At 38.2% G+C, this 20,041-nt stretch overlaps 2 protein-coding genes and 1 long non-coding RNA gene across 4 annotated transcripts; 1 reads left to right on the top strand and 2 right to left on the bottom strand.

The window, feature by feature from the left end:
• The first annotated feature begins 2,150 nt into the window (after positions 1-2,150).
• LOC126610322 (uncharacterized) lies at positions 2,151-3,467 on the top strand. Its single transcript, XR_007618471.1, has 2 exons — positions 2,151-2,742; positions 3,091-3,467. It is a non-coding gene; the product is annotated as an uncharacterized LOC126610322 (long non-coding RNA).
• On the bottom strand, positions 3,373-13,969 carry LOC126610303 (receptor-like protein kinase FERONIA). Of its 2 annotated transcripts, XM_050278325.1 has the most exons (2): positions 11,434-13,969; positions 3,373-3,650 (listed from the first exon to the last, which is right to left on the bottom strand). In XM_050278325.1, the coding sequence occupies exons 1-2, from the start codon at positions 13,896-13,898 to the stop codon at positions 3,590-3,592; spliced, it is 2,526 nt and encodes an 841-aa protein (XP_050134282.1). In that variant the 5' UTR covers positions 13,899-13,969; the 3' UTR covers positions 3,373-3,589. The 2 variants fall into 2 exon arrangements, with proteins under 2 accessions (XP_050134282.1, XP_050134281.1); XM_050278324.1 differs by lacking the exon at positions 3,373-3,650 and having other exon boundaries at positions 10,706-13,969.
• A 2,064-nt stretch (positions 13,970-16,033) lies between these two features.
• Positions 16,034-18,740, bottom strand: LOC126610307 (receptor-like protein kinase FERONIA). Its single transcript, XM_050278329.1, has one exon. The coding sequence runs from the start codon at positions 18,662-18,664 to the stop codon at positions 16,253-16,255; it is 2,412 nt and encodes an 803-aa protein (XP_050134286.1). The 5' UTR covers positions 18,665-18,740; the 3' UTR covers positions 16,034-16,252.
• Between the last annotated feature and the right edge of the window lie 1,301 nt (positions 18,741-20,041).

A 20,041-nucleotide genomic window follows, 5' to 3' on the forward strand; every position in this document is an offset into this window, starting at 1 on the left:
GTCATCGACGGGGTTCGAACCTACGCCGTCATGTAAAGGCACAACACATTTCCACCACTGTGGTAAAGGGTCACTTGCATTTCGTTTATCATATTGATTAAAGACTTTTTTTTTTCTATTAGCACCCCACATAATGTTGAACACATCCCACATTCAAATTTAATATTAAATAACTCATGCACACTACTATGCAATTACAATTTCGACCTTATTAGGTTTGAAAAAATAAAAAAAATCTAATAAATCCCAATTCACTTTTAACGTATTATTTATCTACTTTTTTCTCTTCCCAACAAATAAATGCAAGCGAAATATTGAAACTGCTGGCTTAGAACTTGAATGGAGTACAAAGAAATTAACCATACTTCTTTATGTATGTCATCACACGGCATAACCCCAATTTAATGAAATGAGAATGGTAATAAAATGGCTAAACATAACTTCTGTTATGCAATTCAACACCAGTAAATAAAAATGTTTTTTTTTCATACATCTGAAAATGCAAAGAAACTACATCAACATTCAGCCACATTTTGCCATTCTGGGCAAAGTCCTAGTGCCATTTACATTACAAGAGACCTATGATTGTTCTCCTTTCCCTTGCTGTTTTTACTCTTCGAATTCTTGTCATTAAACCTTAGCTTATTTACCTCCTCTGCCACCTTCGACACAGTTTGAGCAGCCTCATCTTCCTCTGATCTTGATTGTGACTGAGTATTAGAAGATGTGAAGAATGTCGGGTGTCGGTAGAAAATATAAGATGTATGTTGAGATGTGGGGTGGGAGAGTATTATGAGGAAGTATGTGGGATGCATCAAGATAATTTTCAATTGAAAAAGTAAATGTATGGTGTATTATAAATGTGGGGTTTATTTAACAATATGTGGGATGTAAATATAATAAGCCTTGATTAAGTAACTGGCCGGAATAGCCACATTAAACAGTGATATCTTCTACCGAAGTGTAGTTAGGTGGCGGATTGCCGGCAACAAATGTGGTGGCAATGATCAAGTGCAGAAACAAGGAAAGGTACAGATGAGAGATGAAAATTGTTTCGTCATGGTAAATTCTATAAAGGTGTTTATTGGTTGCTTGGATTGTATGCATGAATACACGTAGCTCTTGTTTATAGATATGTCGTGTGTTTGTTTGTGTCTCTCATTGCAAGTTCTTGAGATTTAAGTTTATCAGACTTTTCAAGTCGAGTTTTGGCTGCTTCTGCTCCAAAAAGGAAAGATTCTCGGATCAACATTCTTTCTTGCGTAGGCAGTGGGCTTGACGAATTATCAATTAAGTCTTTGGCATGCATGCAATTCAATTGGTATTCGAAAGTGATTTTTGTACATTATTTTTTACTTTTGCACACTTTCTCTTACTTATAGCCATTAATTTTTCTTTTGATTTGTCTAAACGAATGACTAGAAAAAAAAAAGAGTGTAAGAAAGAAAAAAGGTGTGCATAAGTCATTTCGTCAAATCTTTGTGCATGTACTTTTAATCAGTGTTTAAAATATCGATATGCAAATTTATAGAAATATCGATATTGGTCGCCTTCAACGGAAATTTGCAATTGGTAGGTATATTAACTCATTCAAATTTAGAGAAAAATTTCTCCCGAAAAAAAAAAGGTTCTAAATCTGCAATAGGTTTTGGCAAAATTTTTGTAGTAAATTGGTAAATATCATTGATATTCATTGATTTTCTTATATCTCGTCGATATAGGATGAAGTTTGCATTTCATCGCCCTTTCCATATCGATCCTTGATTTTTCAAATATTTTTCGATGACAATATCAACAATTTCGTAAATATTTTAAACATTGACTTCAATATAAGAAAACAAATTGAGCAAGTTCTCATTTTCTAAGTGTTGGCGTCCTTATGTAACGGGGTGTGTTTTAAATGACGTAAAGTTTCATGTAGAAACTCAGTGAATCACATACAGCATATAATGCGTGGAAAAATAACATACCATATATAGTTAGTGGTTTCATTTTGAGTTGACATCTCCACTCCAAAATTTAACGGTGATACCTTCGACAAGAGGCGCGTGGGCACAGTGGCGGAAGCCACATAGAGGCCAGTGATGCCCCAGGCCTACCCTGAAAATTTAGCGTGTGTACATACTTCATGCAAGATTTTACAAGCTACTGGGATTTTGCAACTCCAAATGGCTGGGTTTCGAGACTTCTTGGCGTTCCAGCATTTTTTTTTACATTTTTTTAAACTGAGAAAAAAAAAAGTTCTTATAATTTGCCTTATTTTTTACCATATTAAAACTAAGCGTTATTTTTTAACATATAAAAACCATACTCTCTTTTTTGGCTAGTCGATATAAAAAAAGGGCTATCCAGTCTAGGACAAAGTCTAATTTTAAGTCGTAGTTTTAAATTTTTGTACAGCTCTAATGTGTTAATTTTTTTTAATCAAAGCTAGTAAACAAGTTTTGTTTTTATGATATATTCATTTCAATACTAGGTTTTTCATACAAAATTTTAAGCTCCACTATTCTTGTTTGATTAAAATTTTTCATGCCAAAACAAAAAACAAAACCTTTAATTTTTCTCCCACTAATTATAGTTCAAAGGCTAATCTTTCTATGGCTTAAAGGCCTTTCCTGATCTAGTTTTCTGACTCTGCCACTGCGTAGGTATGCGGTGAATCGCCGGCCACAAATATGGGGACGATGATCATGTGGAGAAACAAGGGAAAGACGAGTGATGATAATTGGTTTCATCTGCATGGTAATACTGTTTGTTGCTTGGGTTTATTTTTGAGTTATGGTGTAATACACTTACACTTGTTTATAGTGATAGATATGTGTATGGTTGTGCCTTGTGCGTACCTTATGATCATCAAAGACTTTAAAGTCATATAGTTTTTGGCCCATAATTTGACATCACGGTCTTTTGGATTGATCACGGAGATAACGCGGTAACAGAAGTTGCCTGTTTCAACTGCCTATTGCATCGTTTGTTCAAAGTCTTGCGTAGAAATGATAGAAGACTTGCGCTAAAGAATCACTAGGAGCAGAGCAGTTTCCATACTTTTTCCTCCATCACTCACTCCATGTATCTTCTTCGTATATGTAGTGGTTCTCCTGAGGGACCTCGTCAATTCAGAGGATGTGGTTGGAGAAATAATACCGATCGAAGACTTGACTACTTTTGTTCTTGATGAAGAGACAGACTTAAGTTATTTGAGCAGGCAGGTGGCCCCTTTAGATATTTTGCTTCATCTTCTTCACATTTACATGTCTGCAGCTTCTTCATTTTTCACATGCTGCCTGGTGAAAATTTACTTAACTAGGAATTTTTGTAGAAAGTCCGAACTAATCTCATCGGATGCGGACTATTTAGTACCGAGTACAGTGATTAAGAATGCAATTGGAACACGATTCTCTTGATTTAGTTTGTGTTCAATTGGATTTAAATACAATTGATATGAAATTTGATGCAAAATATTTACTAATATCCTATTCAAATTCTATTGCTTTCTGGCCACACTGCTCCCATTTCGTTGAAGATGTTGCTTGCGTCATCTTCCAATTGGATCATTGATCTCAGAGAAGATTGTCGCAGAATATATACATTAGACGGATTCATTGCTAGCAAAACCTTGCCCAGTACTAATGCCACCGTCATTTAAGAAGGTAACCTCGTTGTCACCATTACTTCCAATGCTCTTTCGATGATGCTGCAATGCAAGCTCAAAAATTGCTTTTGAATATGCAAGCTGCTTGGGTTCTTGTTTTTCTTTGTATGAACCTGTGTGAACATGAGATCTTGAGTTTGAAAAAAAAAAATATTTATATTCTTTTGTTTTGTTTTTTTTTTCTGTTATTACGCGTCAAATTTCCTACTGGTAGTAATAATTTGATTCGATGCATTTGAGTCGGCAGTGTGGACTTGCGGGATATTTGAACTCATTGACTTGCGTTCTTGCAAGACACCCGTCAATTATGAGATCACCGCCCAAAATTAATGCGGCCTTTCTATGGCCCCAGTTATTAAATGATATATGTTTATAAATTTAACTTTATTTTTATAAATTTAATATGTGTCAAAAATTAATTAAAACCCTAAAGAGGCTACATCCATATTAGATGCAGAAGATTTGATCTAATAATTTATTCCTGTTAGATTTATTTAATGTTTTATTAAATAAATAATAATCCACCCAATTGAGAAGATGTATTATACTAATCTTTTTAGTAATATCTTTATGTGTGTTTGGTTTAGAGGAGTTTGCAGGGATGGAGTTTTTTATGAGTGTTTGGTTGAGGTTTTTTAAGAGATGTGCATATGGTGAGGGTCCAAGATTACTCGAACATTAAATGGCGGGTTTTCGATGTTGGCTGGAGAAGGGCGGTTGGAATTTGGGTGGCCGCTGGAGTGGGTGGTCAGAAATTTGGCCGCTAATATTAGCTATTCTTCTTAGGCCATATCCAACCAAAGGTCCAGAGGGTCAGAGGGCTAAAAATAGTCCTAAAACCGTCTCCAACCGAGGGTTAGGCTAGAGGGCTCGGGAATCTGAGAGGGCCCCACCGAATTTCAAAGGGCCAAAGGGTCGAAAGCGGTGGCTGGCTATTTTTCTTTTTTTTTAGTTTTCCTAATGCTGTCAATTATAACCGACATCATTAAAGAAGATTTTTTAATACTGTCGGTTATAACCGACAGTAATAGGCATTTTTTTAAATTTTATTTACTATTAGTGTTGGTTATAACCGACACAAATAGTTTGAATTTTTTTTTAATATAACGGCTAGCTGACTCAGCTAGCCGTTGGGTTTTTTTTTTTAATTTAAACATTTCTTTTCTTCTATAAATATGATGAAGTTCTTTCAATTCTTCACTTCATTTTCAATATTTCCTTCTTCAATATTTTTCAATATTTCCTTCAATATATTTCTCAATATTTCCTTCAATATATTTTCCAATATTTCCTTCATCTATAATATTTGTTTCAATTTTTCAATAATTTCCTTCAATATTTTTTCAATAATTTCCTTCATTTTTTTCCTATAACTTATATTTCACAAAATTTGTTTCATTTTTTTTTTAAATTCCATTTTTTTCATATAACTTCTATTTCACAAAATTTGTTTCATATTTTTTTTAAATTCCATTTTTTTCTATAACTTCTATTTCACAAAATTTGTTTCATTTTTTTTTTTAAATTCTATTTTTTTTTCCTATAACTTCCTAAGCCATTATACAACATTAAATTAAATTAAGTAACATGAAACAACATTAAATTAAGTTGTAGTTTTTAAATAATAAATTATGTTTGGCCCTATGGCCTTTTGGCCCTCGGTTGGAGACAGTTTTTTGTGAAATGGCTAAAATGAGCCATCTGGCCCTCGGTTGGAGACGGAGGCAATATGACCATGTACTGTTCATTAAAATATTAATATCTTGGAGAATCTTGGAGGATCAGAGGGCTAAAACGAACCCTCTGACCAACCATCGGTTGGAGATGGCCTTAGCTCCGCCACTCTCTGGAGAATTAAGTTTGAAAGATAGCATAGTTTCGTATGTGCCTTGAAGCATCCTTCATTCCATCTTTTTCTACATAGCCCCTAAACCCAATAGCTGCTATTATCCAACATTTTCTTGCTAAGGCTCTGGTTTATTTTCTGAATATAAGCTAGGTAATTTAGGGGGTAGGGAAGACTTTTGGAACGGCAAGGGTTTCTTGTGTTGTATTCAATTTTTCATGTTTCCATCTATTACGGTGGTTGTTGGTGTGAGCGCTTCCGAATTTGCATCAGTTAGGTACCGTTTGATACATAAGACGGGACGGAACAGAATGGGACGAAGCATTCCTTCCCACGTTTGGTGAGCCTAAAATGGGTGGAACGCGCTGTTCCAAGGAAGAATATTGGGTGAATTTTTGTTTCGCCTCACCCTCCTGGAACGACTCGTTCCACATCCATGAAACACAAAATTATAACATCTTCGTCTCCTTCTTCTTCCTCTTGTTTCCATCCGATGACATCTTTGCTCTCTCTCCATTCCGTCTCATCCTATCCCGTCCCATCCTATCTCGTCCCGTCCTGTCTGCATACCAAACGATATCTAATACCAGATCTAACTGTATGTGGGATTCGTGGAGTCAAATTTTATGACTTATAATCGGTGATCTCGAGACGAATAAATAAAAGTTCATCAACAACGTTACCTATATGACGACATGATGAAAAGAGAATGATTCTTCATCTAACCAAATCTCTCATTTTGGAAATCTACGACAAGTTGTTGGGATTTCGATGGAAAGGAGGCGCTTGTTTACAGCGTGTTACTCGCATAAAAACTCTAAACCAAGATAGTGACGGCACTCGTTAGAGGACAACTGGTGGATGCATTTTGATTTTATCATGATTTTATTGCCATAATAGTGAGCTCCCCCATACAACCATAAGATATTCAATTTATGAAAGCATTGAGATTTGACGCAAAAGATGTCTCAGATATGCATTGGATGAGATCCTTTTCCCAAGGACTTTGCTCACTGCTACTAGTTTAGGTGGTAGTGTCATTGAAGGCAACCTAATTGTCATTTGTGACTATTCCCTTCAATGCAACTCCGATGAAGCTGCAACACAAACTCAAGGGCATTAACAACGTCATTCATTGATGGGTGTTCATTGTAGTCAATGCCTTTTTTTGTGCATACATTTTAGCAACTAATCTAACATTAAATCTCACATTGCTTTTCTCATCAACACCTTCTTTCTTAGCATACACCCATTTCGAACCGATAGTTTTCTTGCCCTTAGGCAATTTAGCTAACTCTTAAGTCTTGTTCTTCAAGAGAGAATTCATCTTATCATCACCCATGGCATTGCACCACTTCTCATTTTCTTCACTCTCAATGGCTTCCTTAAAATTGGATGGAATCTCATCGGTGATAATATGAAGAGCAAAAGCAACGTAGTTACTATGCCGAGCTGGCTAAGTAATATGTCTATTTCCTCTGTTCTTGGCAATAGACTCTTGAGGCGAAACTTGCTATTCGTCTTGAAAAGAGCCTTCAACTTCAACATCTTCAACATCCTCATGGTCTCCCACTTCTTCACTTGTAATGGCTTCGACATCAGCTGAAATATGATTTGAAGTACTAAAGGCAACTTTCTCAAGCTCTACCTTTGGACATCTTTCACATTCTTCTCAAAGTCTCTTCACATACTTTCTTCATCAAATGTCACATCTCTGGGCACCACAACCTCTAACGTTTGGCACCACTTTAAAACCAAGAAAGATAGCCTTTTTTTTTGCTCTAGGATTAAGTTTATTTTCAGTTATATGAAAATAAGCAGGTGAACCAAAAATACGGATATAGTCATAATCTAAGGAGGTTTTTCCAATCCATACCTCCATTGGTATCTTACCCAGAACAACAGCTGAAGGTAATCGGTTGATGATGTGACATGCATAAGTAACTGCTTCTGTCCAAAATGACTTGCTCAAACCCGACTGAGACAACATACATCTAACTTTCTCAAGCAATATTCGATTCAATCTTTCTGTAACTCCTTTTTGCTATGGAGTTCCCCTAACACTGAAATGCCTCACAATTCATTCCTCTTTGCAAACTTTAAAGAAATGGTCAAATGTGTATTCACCACCATTATCCAATCTCAAAATCGTAATCTTCCTCCTAATATGGTTCTCAACTATTTTCTTCCAACCTAAGAAAATACTCAACACCTCACTCATATGCTTCATAGCGTAGACCTAAGACCTTTTAGAATAATCATCAACAAATGTCACGAACCAATGTCTACCACTCAAAGAGGGTGTCTTTGTGGAACCCCAAACATCTGAATGCACATAATCAAGAATGCCATTCGTTTGATGTACTGCACTACCAAACTTCATTCTAGTTTGCTTCCCTAAGACACAATGCTCACAAAAATCAAGCTTACAAGTCATGGCACCTTTTAGAAGACCTTGTTTCACTAGCCTTTATAGATTTTTCTCATCGGCATAGCCTAATCTCATATGTCATAGTCTAGTAGTATCTGAATCAAATGTGACCATATTTTCTAAGACTACCGTTACTTCACCTGTCATAGTGTTTCCTTGCAATAGATACAAATGACCACATCGATGAGCTTTCATCACAATAAGGGTGTCATAAGTAACTTTCAATGTCTACCCATCTAAATAAAACCTGAAGCCCTTGGATTTCTAAAGTACTCGAAAAAAAAGAAGATTTTTTTCTTCAAATTAGTACATACCGAACACCTGTCGACTCTTTAGCCATACCATCATGCAACTTCAAATGAATTGTACCAATCCCTTTTGTTGTACAAGGATTGTCATCTCCCATAAAAACGACACCGCCGTCAAACTCTTTAAATCTTAAAAACCAATCCTTGTGAGGAGTCAAATGATGAATAAAACCCGTATCCAACACCCACTTGGTAGAACAATCAAAAGATGATGAAGCGGATAAAGCAAAATTAGAAAAACCATTCTCAAGCTCAGTAACATTAGCTTCAGAACTCACTTTGCCTTTATCTTTTGTCTTCAACCTAGGGCAATCTTTCTTCCAGTGCCCCTACATTCATCCATTTCCATACTTTTTCTACCTTTAGAATTTCTTCTAGGTCGAGACTCTGATTTTTTCTTACTAGAGAAAAATTTCCTCTCCAACGATCTACCTTTAACAAATAAAGCCTCAAAGATACTATCATGATTCTTATCTCTATGCCTCATTTCATAATTCATCAAGGCATTGGACACATCTTCAAATTTCACAGTTTACCATGCATAATAGTAGTAACAAAATCCTCATAAAATTTCGACAAAGAATTCAACAATATTAAGGTCTTATCTTCATCATTAATATCCTTATTTAAATTCATCAAATCGACAATCAACTTATTAAAAGTATCAAGGTGTCTAATCATTTTTGTACCTTCTTTGTATTGGAAGAGGTAGAGTTTTTTCTTCAAGTGTAGCCGGTTCTCAGCACTCTTCGCTATATACTTATCTTCTAATTTTTGCCACAACGACTTTGTCAACGTCTCCCGCATCACAAAATACTTCTGAGTTTTTGTAAGGCACAACCGAATTGTGGAGCAAGCCCACAAATTCAATTTCTCCCAATCTAATTTCGACATAGTTTCCAGCTTATCTCCTAAAGCTACAAGTAGATTTTGTTGAGCCAACACATCCTTGACCTCACATTGCCACATCCCGAAGTTGTTCCACTTCAAACTTTGCATTTTGCACCGTAGTTCTTGCAAATCTTGAGCTGCTTTCAAAAATATTCTCATTTTGCCTATTTGACATCTTTAGCTACTAGACAGTACCGAAGAGCAACTAGTGCTCTGATACCAATTGTTGTGCTAAGATGACACTAAACCAATTGAAAACCAACTCAAGCTAACCCATAGGGAATATATCAAGTGAAATGCAAGAACAAAAATAGAAAAAACACTAAGATTTAACGAGATTTCTCAACAGTTAGTGTAATTGGAGTATGTTATCAGAGCAGTAAGAGCTCACCAGTAATCCACTATCAATCAAATAGGAGTGTTTACAAAGTGTTGACAATCTCACAACGCAAAACCCAATACACCCAATAGCTCTTACACACCAAATAAACAAATAAAGAAGAAAATAAAGAGAATAATTTCCTTTCTATACAAAGCTCAAACCTAATACACCAACTACAACTTTAATAGAGTGATTGCTAACCAAAGAGATGAGCACTTTGTTTCTTCTCTTCAAAATGAGGTTGCGGCACTCTTTTTTCGCTTCTTTGCTGCTGCTTAAACCAAAGGGCAGCAGCTGCCCTGCCATATTAAAGAACCCTAGCCACCCCGTGGCTTCAAAAGGGCTAGATAAAAGGCCCATTGATGAGCAGGTGAGATAAACTAAAGGCCCAATAGAATTTGGCAACAAATCCAACAAGATGAAGAAAATTGGTTTCGTCATGGTAAATTTTATGAAGGTGTTTATTTGTTGCTTTGGTTGTATGCATGAATACACTTAGCTCTTGTGTATGAGTAGATATGTCATGTGTGGTTGTGTGTGTGTGTCTCTCATTGCAAGTTCTCGAGATTTAAGTTTATCAGACTTTATTGACCAAAAAAAAAAAAGTTTATCAGACTTTTCTCGGATAACCACGATTAAGTCATTGGCATGCATGCAATTCAATTGGGATTCGAAAAATGAATTTTGTACATTCTTTTTCATTTTTGTACACTTTCTCTGACTTATTGCCATTGATTTTTTTTTTATTTGTTTAAATAATGATTAGAAAAAAAATGATTGCGTAAGAAAGAAAAAAAGGTGTGCATAAGTCATTTCCTCAAATCTTTATGCGTGTGTTTTAATCAGTGTTTAAAATATCGATATAGATAAAAATATAGATATGCAATTTTAGGAAATATCTATAAATATATCAATATCGGTAGTCTTCAATGGAAATTTACAATGGGTGGGTAAATCAACTCATTCATCAAAATTAGAAAAAAAATTCTCAAAAATAAAAAATAAAAAATAAATTCAAAAGCTCTAAATTTGCAATAGGTAGTGAATCAGTAAATATCGTCGATATTCATTGATTTTCCTATATCTCGTCGATACAAGGTGAAGTTTACATTTCACCTCTTTCCATATTGATCCTTGATTTTTCAAATATTTTGATGGAAATATCAACAATTTCGTAAATATTTTAAAATGTAGATATTCTGAACACTGACTTCAATATAAGAGAACAAATTGAGCGAGTTCTCCTTTTATAAGTGTTGCCGTCCTTATGTAATGGGATGTGTTTAAAGGACGTCAAGTTTCACGTCGAAACTTAGTGAATCAAATACAACATATAATACGTGGAAAAATAAAATACGATATATGGTGGTTCTCGTAAGGCACCCCGTCAATTCAGAGGATGTGGTTGGAGGATTATACCGATCGAAGACTTGACTACTTTTGTTCTTGATGAAGAGATAGACTTGAGTTATTTGAGCAGGCAGGTGGCCCCTTTAGATATTTTGCTTCATCTTCTTCACATTTACATGTCTGCAGCTTCTTCATTTTTCACATCCTGCTTGGTGAAAAATTTACTTAACTAGGAATTTTTGTACAAAGTCCGAACTAATCATATCGGATGCGGACTATTTAGTACTGAGTACAGTGATTAAGAATGCAATTGGAACATTATTCTCTTGAATTAGTTGGTGTTCATTTGGATTCAACTACAACTGATATGAAATTTGACGCAACATATTTACTAATATCCTATTCAAATTCTATTGCTTTCTGGCTGCACTGCTCCCATTTCATTGAAGATGCTGCTCGCGTCATCTTCCAATCGGATCGTTGATCTCAGAGAAGATTGTTGCAGATATACATTGGACGGATTCATTGCTAGCAAAACCTTGCTCAGTACTAACGCCACCGTCGTTTAAGAAGGTAACCTCATTGTCAGCATTACTTCCAATGCTCTTTCGATGAAGCTGCAATGCAAGCTCAAGCCCCCTCACAACCTCATTCATCGAGGGTCGTTCGATTCCTTTATCATGAATGCAACTCATAGCAATCTCAATGAACTTATTTAAGCTCTCGGGTTCAATCTTACCCTTCAAATTGCGGTCAATGATTTGATCAAGCGTCCCATCTCCATGACAACTCTTTGCCCACTCAGCTAAGTTCTTGCGCCTCGTCTCCACCGTATGCATCAGAGAGGGCCTCCCACACAATACCTCCCACAACACAACACCGAATGAGTACACATCGGACTTCTCAGTCAGCTGCCGTCGTCTGTAGTATTCAGGGTCCAAATATCCGAAACTGCCTTTCACGGCCGTGCTGATGTGGGTCTTGGACATGGTTGTCATGCCCATTTTCGACAATCCAAAATCCGAAACCTTGGCCACCCATTTCTCATCCAACAAGATGTTGGTGCTCTTTACGTCACGGTGGATGATGGTGCTCTTGGCCTCACTGTGAAGGTACTGCAACCCACGAGCCGTGCCAATACAGATCAGAAGCCGCTGCTCCCAGGAAAGAGCTGGCTTGTTAGTGTGGTAGAGATGGCTGGCGAGGGTCCCACGTGGCATGTAATCGTATACCAAGATCATCTCGTATTCATCCGTACAATATCCGATCAGAGACACCAGATGGCGGTGGCGGAGTTGGGAGAGCAGCTCGATTTCTGTCTTGAACTCGTGGACTCCCTGTGATGAGTTAGGTTTCAGGCGTTTGATGGCGACATCGGAGGTCGCCACACCGTCACCGATGCATCCTCTGTACACGGTTCCAAAGCCTCCCACTCCTATAATGAACGTGACATTGAAGTTTTCAGTGGCTGCTTTTATATCTGCAAGTGAAAAGTATGGACACAAATAAAGCGGTACAGGGGGCCCCTGGATCTTTGTTAATTTGGTCGTCCCGTTATTGGCGCTCGAGGACTTGGCTTTCCGTCGTTGCATGAAAATGAAGAATCCGAGGACAGAGATCGTGACAAGTATGCCGGAAACTAGACCGGCAGCGATGCCTAGCACACGAGCAGTTGAGGGGCTTTGTGGCTCCACTGGTTCTGATGGAGGTGGGGAGGGGTTCAGTCCGCCGAGATTGCCATTTGAGTCATTCAGTTTAAAGACTTCAAGCCCATTTAAGGTTGCATAACTGTGTAAGTCATTTAGTGCGATAGAAAGATTTGTTTTGCCATGCATGCTTTCAGGGCCAACCATTGACACAACGTAGTCTCTGTACACTGGAATCCCATATCCACCACTCCATAAGAAGATGTTGGCTCTTTCTTCAGCTGTTTGGTTGGCTATGTAAATTTGAAAGTCTCCAGATCCGTTCCGGTTGCCTCTGTCAGATTGGAACTCACAAAAATGCATCCTAACCAGGTAAGAAAACTTGGAATCTACAGGGAATTCCCAGGTGAGGTTGTACGGCCGTGCACTTGCTTCCGGTCTGCTCCCTGACCGGCCTGTTTGGTAAACTTCCAATGGTGCAGTGTACTCTCGTATTATGGAAAAGTTGAGACTAACCGAAGGGCTTTGTAGTCGACCGCTTAAACGTAAACTTAATGCATCTAAATAATTTTCCTCCTCTGCCACACCATCCCAGTTGCGGTACAATCTGAAGAACAATCCAGTGTCCGAAATTGGGTCTCCACCGATGTTCAAGCGGTAGACCATCTCTAGAGCAGTGTTGTTTTCTATTCGAAGAAACTTCTTTCCTCGAGTACCAACATAAGAAACCCCACTGGGGCTCTGGGATTCGGTGTAGTAGAGATTGCTTGGCATGTCTACAATCTCAATTCCGTTGATAAATGCGTATGCATCTGGGCTTGCCGCTCTGGTTGGAGTAAATGTGATGTTCAAGCTTTGCTCTTGATCGTCAATGTTCAAACAGAACTCTCTGTACAACGTCTCTTCCCCATACACATCTGCGATGGCCGAAGCATTGAAATTGTGGAGAAGGGTAAAGCCACCGGCTTTGACAGAAAAGAGCGCTTGGGAGCGGTTGAAGTCGGGATACGAAGCTGGATAGAAATACAAGCGGATGAACTTTTGGCCTGTGGTATTAAAGGAAAATCTGTAAGTAAATTCAAAGCGAGAAAGACGTGCCCTGGTGTAAGGAACTTGACTGGCGGAGGAGGAGGACGACAAAGGGGCTTCTCTGGTGATGGATGTGTTACCAGCTTGACGTTCTTCTGAATATATTGAGTGCCTATCTCCAGTCCAAGATCGATCGTCAAGAATTTGGGGGCCGGTATGCCCACATGCAATGGCGATCATAGACCCACATTTAATGGTGATCACATCGCCAGGAGGGTAGGCAGGCGGCGAGTCGTCTCCGGCCACAAGTACCGTGAGGATCATGTGTAGAAACATGGATGACAAGTAAGGGATGTTCTTCATGAGAGAGAGGATGACGCTCAAAAATTGCTTAGAATATTGAAGCTGCTGAGGTTCTTGTTTTTCTTTGTATGAAATGAAACTGTGTGAACAACCTGTGTGAACATGAGATTTTGAGTTTAAAAATATAAATATTTTATCTTCATTTTTTTTCTTCTGATATTACGTGTCAAATTTCCTATTGATATACGTCAAGATTTTTGACAAATATGATGGTTGTAATAATTATATTCGATCGCTTTTGAGTCGGCAGTGTGGACTTGCGGGATATTTGAACTCATTGACTTGCCTTCTTGCAAGACACCGGTCAATTACGTGAGTACTCAAAATAAATGTGGCTTGTACGTGGCTCCAATCTTTAATTCGAAAAACTCCCGGTACTATTCATTTTAACGAAAACTCACATTTTTACACTAAAAAGTTAATCTTAGTACTATTCACTTTATCCTTTATTTTGTCCTTATCAATAAACTCAAAATTTTCAAGCCCTTTTCATTAGTTTTCCTTTAATTATAATCAAATTTTGCTTTTTTTTTTTCAAAACGTCACTTACATGTAATCCTAATATATCTCTAATTATAAAAAATAAAAAAATATAAAAAAATAAAATTTCCTACTCTGACATTCTCTATCACTCTCTTCCTCTCTCCTTCAATTTCAAAAACAAAAATAAAAAAATTTCTCACACTTTGTGTGTGCCCATATGCTAGTATTTATAAATTTAACATTTTTAAATTTTATTATCATAAATTTAATATGTGTCAAATAATAATTGGGGCTATAGAGAGGCCACATTCATTTTGGAACAATATTTGACTATTCAAAGATGAACATAAACTTCTACTCAAAATTTCTCAAAATTATTTGTTATCAATTTATAGAATTCGTGTTTATAATCAAAACCGTTCATATTATAAATCACCCTATAAAGATCGATTTTGCCGAAAATCAACTAAAACTAAGGTCACCTCATCAAACTGTTTAAAAACAAATGAACTGTATTGATAAAAGTATTCCGAACTGTCTATATATTTGCTACAATAGATTGACTAAACCGATGATCTTAGTTTTAATTTTTTTTTCCAGAGAAGATCTTTACAGTGTAATTCATGATATGAATGGTTCTGATCATATGCACAAAACTCTATGATTAAAACACTGAGAGTTTTGAATAAGGGTTCCTACTCATCTTTGAGTAGCTAAGTATCCTTTTCATTTTGAGTACAAAAGATTTGATCTCGTCAATTACTCCTATAAAATTTATTTAATATATTTATTAAATAAATAATAATACACCCAATTGAGAAGTTATACTGATCTTTTTTAGTAATATCTTTATGAGTGTCTGGTTTTTATGTTTGGTTTAGAGGAGTTTGGAGGGATGGAGTTTTTTTATGAGTGTTTCGTTGAGTTATTTTTACAGATATGCACATGGTGAGGGTAAAAGATTACTTTGAAAATTGAATGGTGGGTTTTGGATGTTGGCCTGAGAAGGGCGGTTGTGGGTGGTCGGAAATTTGGCCGCTACTATTAGCTATCCTTAGCCCCGCGCCACTGTGTGGGGAATTAAGTTTGAAAGATGGCATAGTTTCATGAGTGCTTCCGAATTTGCATCAGTTACTATCAGATCTGCATCAGTTATTATCAGATCTTACTGTATGGTGGGATTCTCGTGGAGTCAAATTTTATGACTTGCAATAGGTGATCTTGAGACGAACTTATGGAAGTTCATCAACGTCGTTACCCATATGTCGAGATGATGAAAAGAGAATGATTCTTCATCTAACCAAATCTCTCACATTGAAAATTGAGGACAAGTTGTTGTGGATTTCGATGGGAGGGATGCGTGTGTTTACAGTTTGTTACTCGCATAGAAACTTAAAACTAAGACGGTGACGCCACTTGTTAGAGGACAAGTGTTGGATGCACTTTGATTTTATTGCCAACAATAGAGAAATTTTTAGTTGTGACGGGAACACGGATAGTACACCATATGTTTTTATGTAAGTTGTGAGAAATTTTATTTTTTAAGTTATTAACTTTTTAACGCACATATCCCACCATTTATATAGCGACACGTGATGTACCATTCCGTATGACGGTCACACTGAAAAATCTATCGCCACTAATAGTGTCAATACAAAAATATAAACAAAGATTCTATTAAGTATGAACCATAGTGAGCTCAATGATGCCCCCATATACAACCGTAAGATATTCAATTTATGACAGCACAATGCTTGAGATTTTACGCAAAAGATGTCTCAGATATACATTGGATGGGTTCCCTTTCCGAAGAACTTTGCTCACTACTACTAGTTTAGGCGGTAGTGTCATTGAAGAAGGCCACCTGATTGTCATTTGTGACTATTCCTTTCAAGGCAACTCTGATGAAGCTGCAACACAAACTCAAGGGTATTCACAACGTCGTTCATTGACGGCCGTTCAATTCCTTTATCATGTATGCAACTCATAGCAATATCCACGAACACATTCAAGCACTTGACTTCAATCTCACCCTTCAAATTTGGATCAATGATTTGGTCAAGTGCTCCGTCTCCATGACAAGTCCTAGCCCACTCAGCTAAGCTCATTTGCCTTGTCTCCACCGTATGCATTAGAGCGGGTCTCCCACACAAAACCTCAAACAACACAACACCGAATGAGTACACATCTGACTTCACAGTTAGCTGCTGAAGTCGGAAATATTCCGGGTCCAGATACCCGAAACTGCCTTTGACCATCGTACTCATGTGGGTCTTGGATGCGGTAGTCATTCCCATTTTTGACAAGCCGAAATCCGAAACCTTTGCCACCCATTTCTCATCCAACAAGATGTTGGTGCTCTTCACGTCACGGTGGATGATAGTGCCCTTGGTTCCACAGTGAAGGTAGTGCAGACCACGAGCCGCACCAATACAAATCAGAAGTCGTTGCGCCCAGGAAAGAGGTGGGTTGTTAGTGTGGTAGAGATGGCTGGCGAGGGTCCCACGTGCCATGTAATCGTATACCAAGATCATCTCATCTTCATCCGTACAATATCCAATCAGAGACACCAAATGGCGGTGGCGGAGTTGGGAGAGCAGCTCGATTTCTGTCTTGAACTCGTGTGCGCCTTGTGATGATTCGGGTTTCAACCGTTTGATTGCAACGGTTGTGGTCTCGCCATCACTGATGCATCCTTTGTATACGTTTCCAAATCCTCCAACTCCGATAATACACATATCGTTGAAGTTTTTGGTGGCGGATTTGATCTCTTTCAGAGACAGATACAGACATAAATCAGATGGTAAAGTTGACCTGCAGGTCATAGTTGACTTGGTCGTCCTGCAATTGGCGCCCGAGGACTTGGCTTTCCATAGTAGTCGGAAAATCAAGAATCCGAGGATAAAGATCAGGACAAGTATGCCGGCAACTTCACCAGCAACGATTTCAAACACCGTCTTCTTTGACGAATTATTTGGGGAGCTTTGCGACTCCACTGGTTTGGATGGAGCTGGGACATGGTTCGGTCCGCCGAGATTACCATTTGAATCATTCAGTTTGAAGATTTCGAGCCCATTCAATAATATTCCTTTGTTGTACTTGTCCTTCAGTGCGATAGAAAGATTTGTTTTCTTCCCCATGCTTTCAGGGCCAACCATTGACACAACGTAATCTTTGTACACAGGAATCCCACGGCCATGCCCATGGCCTCGATCACAGGTCCAGAAGAAGATGTCTGCTCTTTCTTCAACTGTTTGCTTGTCTATGTAAATTTGAAACTCTTCTCCGGGTTCTTGCCAACTACAAAAATGCAATCTAATAAGGTAAGAAAACTTGGAATCTACAGGGAAGTCCCAGGTGAGGTTGTACCCAATGTTCCAGGTTGGTTCCGATTCCGCGCTAATCGACAGGCCTGTTTGGTAAACTTGTTCTGGCGCCGCATATGCTGGTATTACGGCAAAGTCAGGTTGACTACCGAATTCTTGTAGGTGACTGCTTACACTTCTTAGCGGCTGTAAGTAATTTATCTCCACTTCCAAACCATCCCAGCGGCGGTACATGCCAGTGTCTTGAGTGAATAAGATTTGTGGTCCACCGATGTTTATTCGGTAGAGCGTCTCTAGGGCAGTGTTGTTCTCTATGCGAAACTTGTTTTCTTCGGTGCATACTTTCTTGTTGTGCCTATTGGAGCTTGGGGCAGGAGTGTAGTAAAGATTGCTCGGCATGGATACAATTTCGATTCCGTTGATAAAGGCATACGCATCTGGACTTGCTGCCATGCTTGGAGCAAATGTGATGTTCAGGCTCTTTGTGTCTTCAACGTTCAAACAGAACTCTCTGTACAAAGTGTCAACCCCATTAGCATCTGTGACTGAAGCATTGAAGTCGTGGAGAAGGGTAAAGCCACCGGCTTTGACAGAGAATAGTGCTTTGGAGCGTTCGAAGTTAGGGCCATAAGAAACCGAGCGGAAATACAACCGGACGAACTTTTGGCCGGCAGTTTTGAAGGAAAATCTGTAAGTAAATTCAGAGTGAGAAAGCCGTGCCCAGGTATAAGGCACTTTGATGAAGGAGGAGGTGGACGATGGAGGGGCTTCTCTAACAATGGATTTGCTAGCGGCTTGGGGTTCTTCTAAGGGGGAGTATATCGAGTACATATCTCCAGTCCAATATTTCTTATCTTGCATTAGGGGGCCCGTATAGCCGCATGCAACAGTGATAAAGTCGACTGGAGTGTATACAGGCGGCAAGTCGTCTTGGGCCACGAGCAAGGTAGGGATCATGAGTAGAAACAGTGGTGAGAGGTGAAGACGAGGCGAACACTGTTTTAAGGTTGTATAAACGTGTTTGCTGCTTGTAATAACGTTCTTCATGATATATATATATATATATATATATATAGAGAGAGAGAGAGAGAGAGAGAGAGAGAGAGAGAGAGAGAGATGAAATGGATGAGGGTGAGGGTGAGGGGTTGAACTAATGGCGATGGAGGATGAAGCTCGAAAATTGGTTATAATACGTAAGCTGGTTTGGTTCTTGTCCTGTTTTTCGTTATGAACTGTGTGTGAACATGAGAAATATCCTTGTTTCTCTTTTGTCATAATTAAATTTGAAGAAACTACAAAAAAATAAAAAAAGGTTTGAAGAAACTTCCTGGAAATTAATCTAAATAATTTTCTTATCTTTTATTTAACATTTTTCTTCCTCTGATAACGACGCGGTACCGATAAGTCAAGACTTTTGACAAACATAGTATTATTTCCAATTATTGATTATTTTTAAATGAAATTCCTGCATAAACTTTAGCGTACGGTACTGTTTACTTTAACGAAAACTCATATTTTTACACTAAAAAGTCAATCATGGTACTATTCACTTTACCCTATATTTTATTTTTATTATTAAAACTCAAAGTTTTCAAATCTTTTTTATTATTTTTCCTTAAACTTAATTCAAAGACGAGAAATTATTATTAGCGTTCGGGAACCGAAACAAAACTTGCGATACGATACTAGGACCACTGCTGTAATTTAATATAATATTAATTACCTTGAGTTGGATGGGTTGAAATCTTCTGCACCCAAAAGCCTCTGTGGCTCCCCTGTGGCCTCTCTCAGGATCTCTCCCACCGAACGCCGACCACCACCAAAGCATCCCACAACCATCCCTCTCGGCCTCTTGATTAAGAATCTCGCTGTATGTTTCCAGATCCCCGATACTACAAACCTACTTCACAGAGACCCGCCATATCCGTGACGGCCGCGGCTACCAGTCGGCGTTACGAGAAATCGAAGCCCTCCGCCGCCATTGATGGGGCTTTTCCCAGTATATCCTTTCGCGCTTTAATCTTTGTACAATTACAAAACCACCACTTCGAAGAAGAAGACTTTTGGTGTTGGGAGGATAATGAGGACGGTGGCGATGACCGTCCGATGCTTGGAAGCTATGTGCTATAAATTTGGAATTTGAAAGGAAAGCTGTGGTAGATAGGTTGTACGGGTGAAGATGGCAGGGAAGGGAGGAAGTAGGAGGCGCTATGGTTTCTGTGGGTTGAGTGGTAGAAGAGGGTGAGATTGAGGGCTGATGTGGTATTACCGTGCTCTTCGAAGAAAAAACTGTTTCGGCTGTTTCGTGTTATGAAATAAAGTTGTAGCGTGTTT

Source organism: Malus sylvestris, chromosome 17 (genome assembly GCF_916048215.2).
Source record: "Malus sylvestris chromosome 17, drMalSylv7.2, whole genome shotgun sequence".
NCBI classification, from domain to species: domain Eukaryota; kingdom Viridiplantae; phylum Streptophyta; class Magnoliopsida; order Rosales; family Rosaceae; genus Malus; species Malus sylvestris.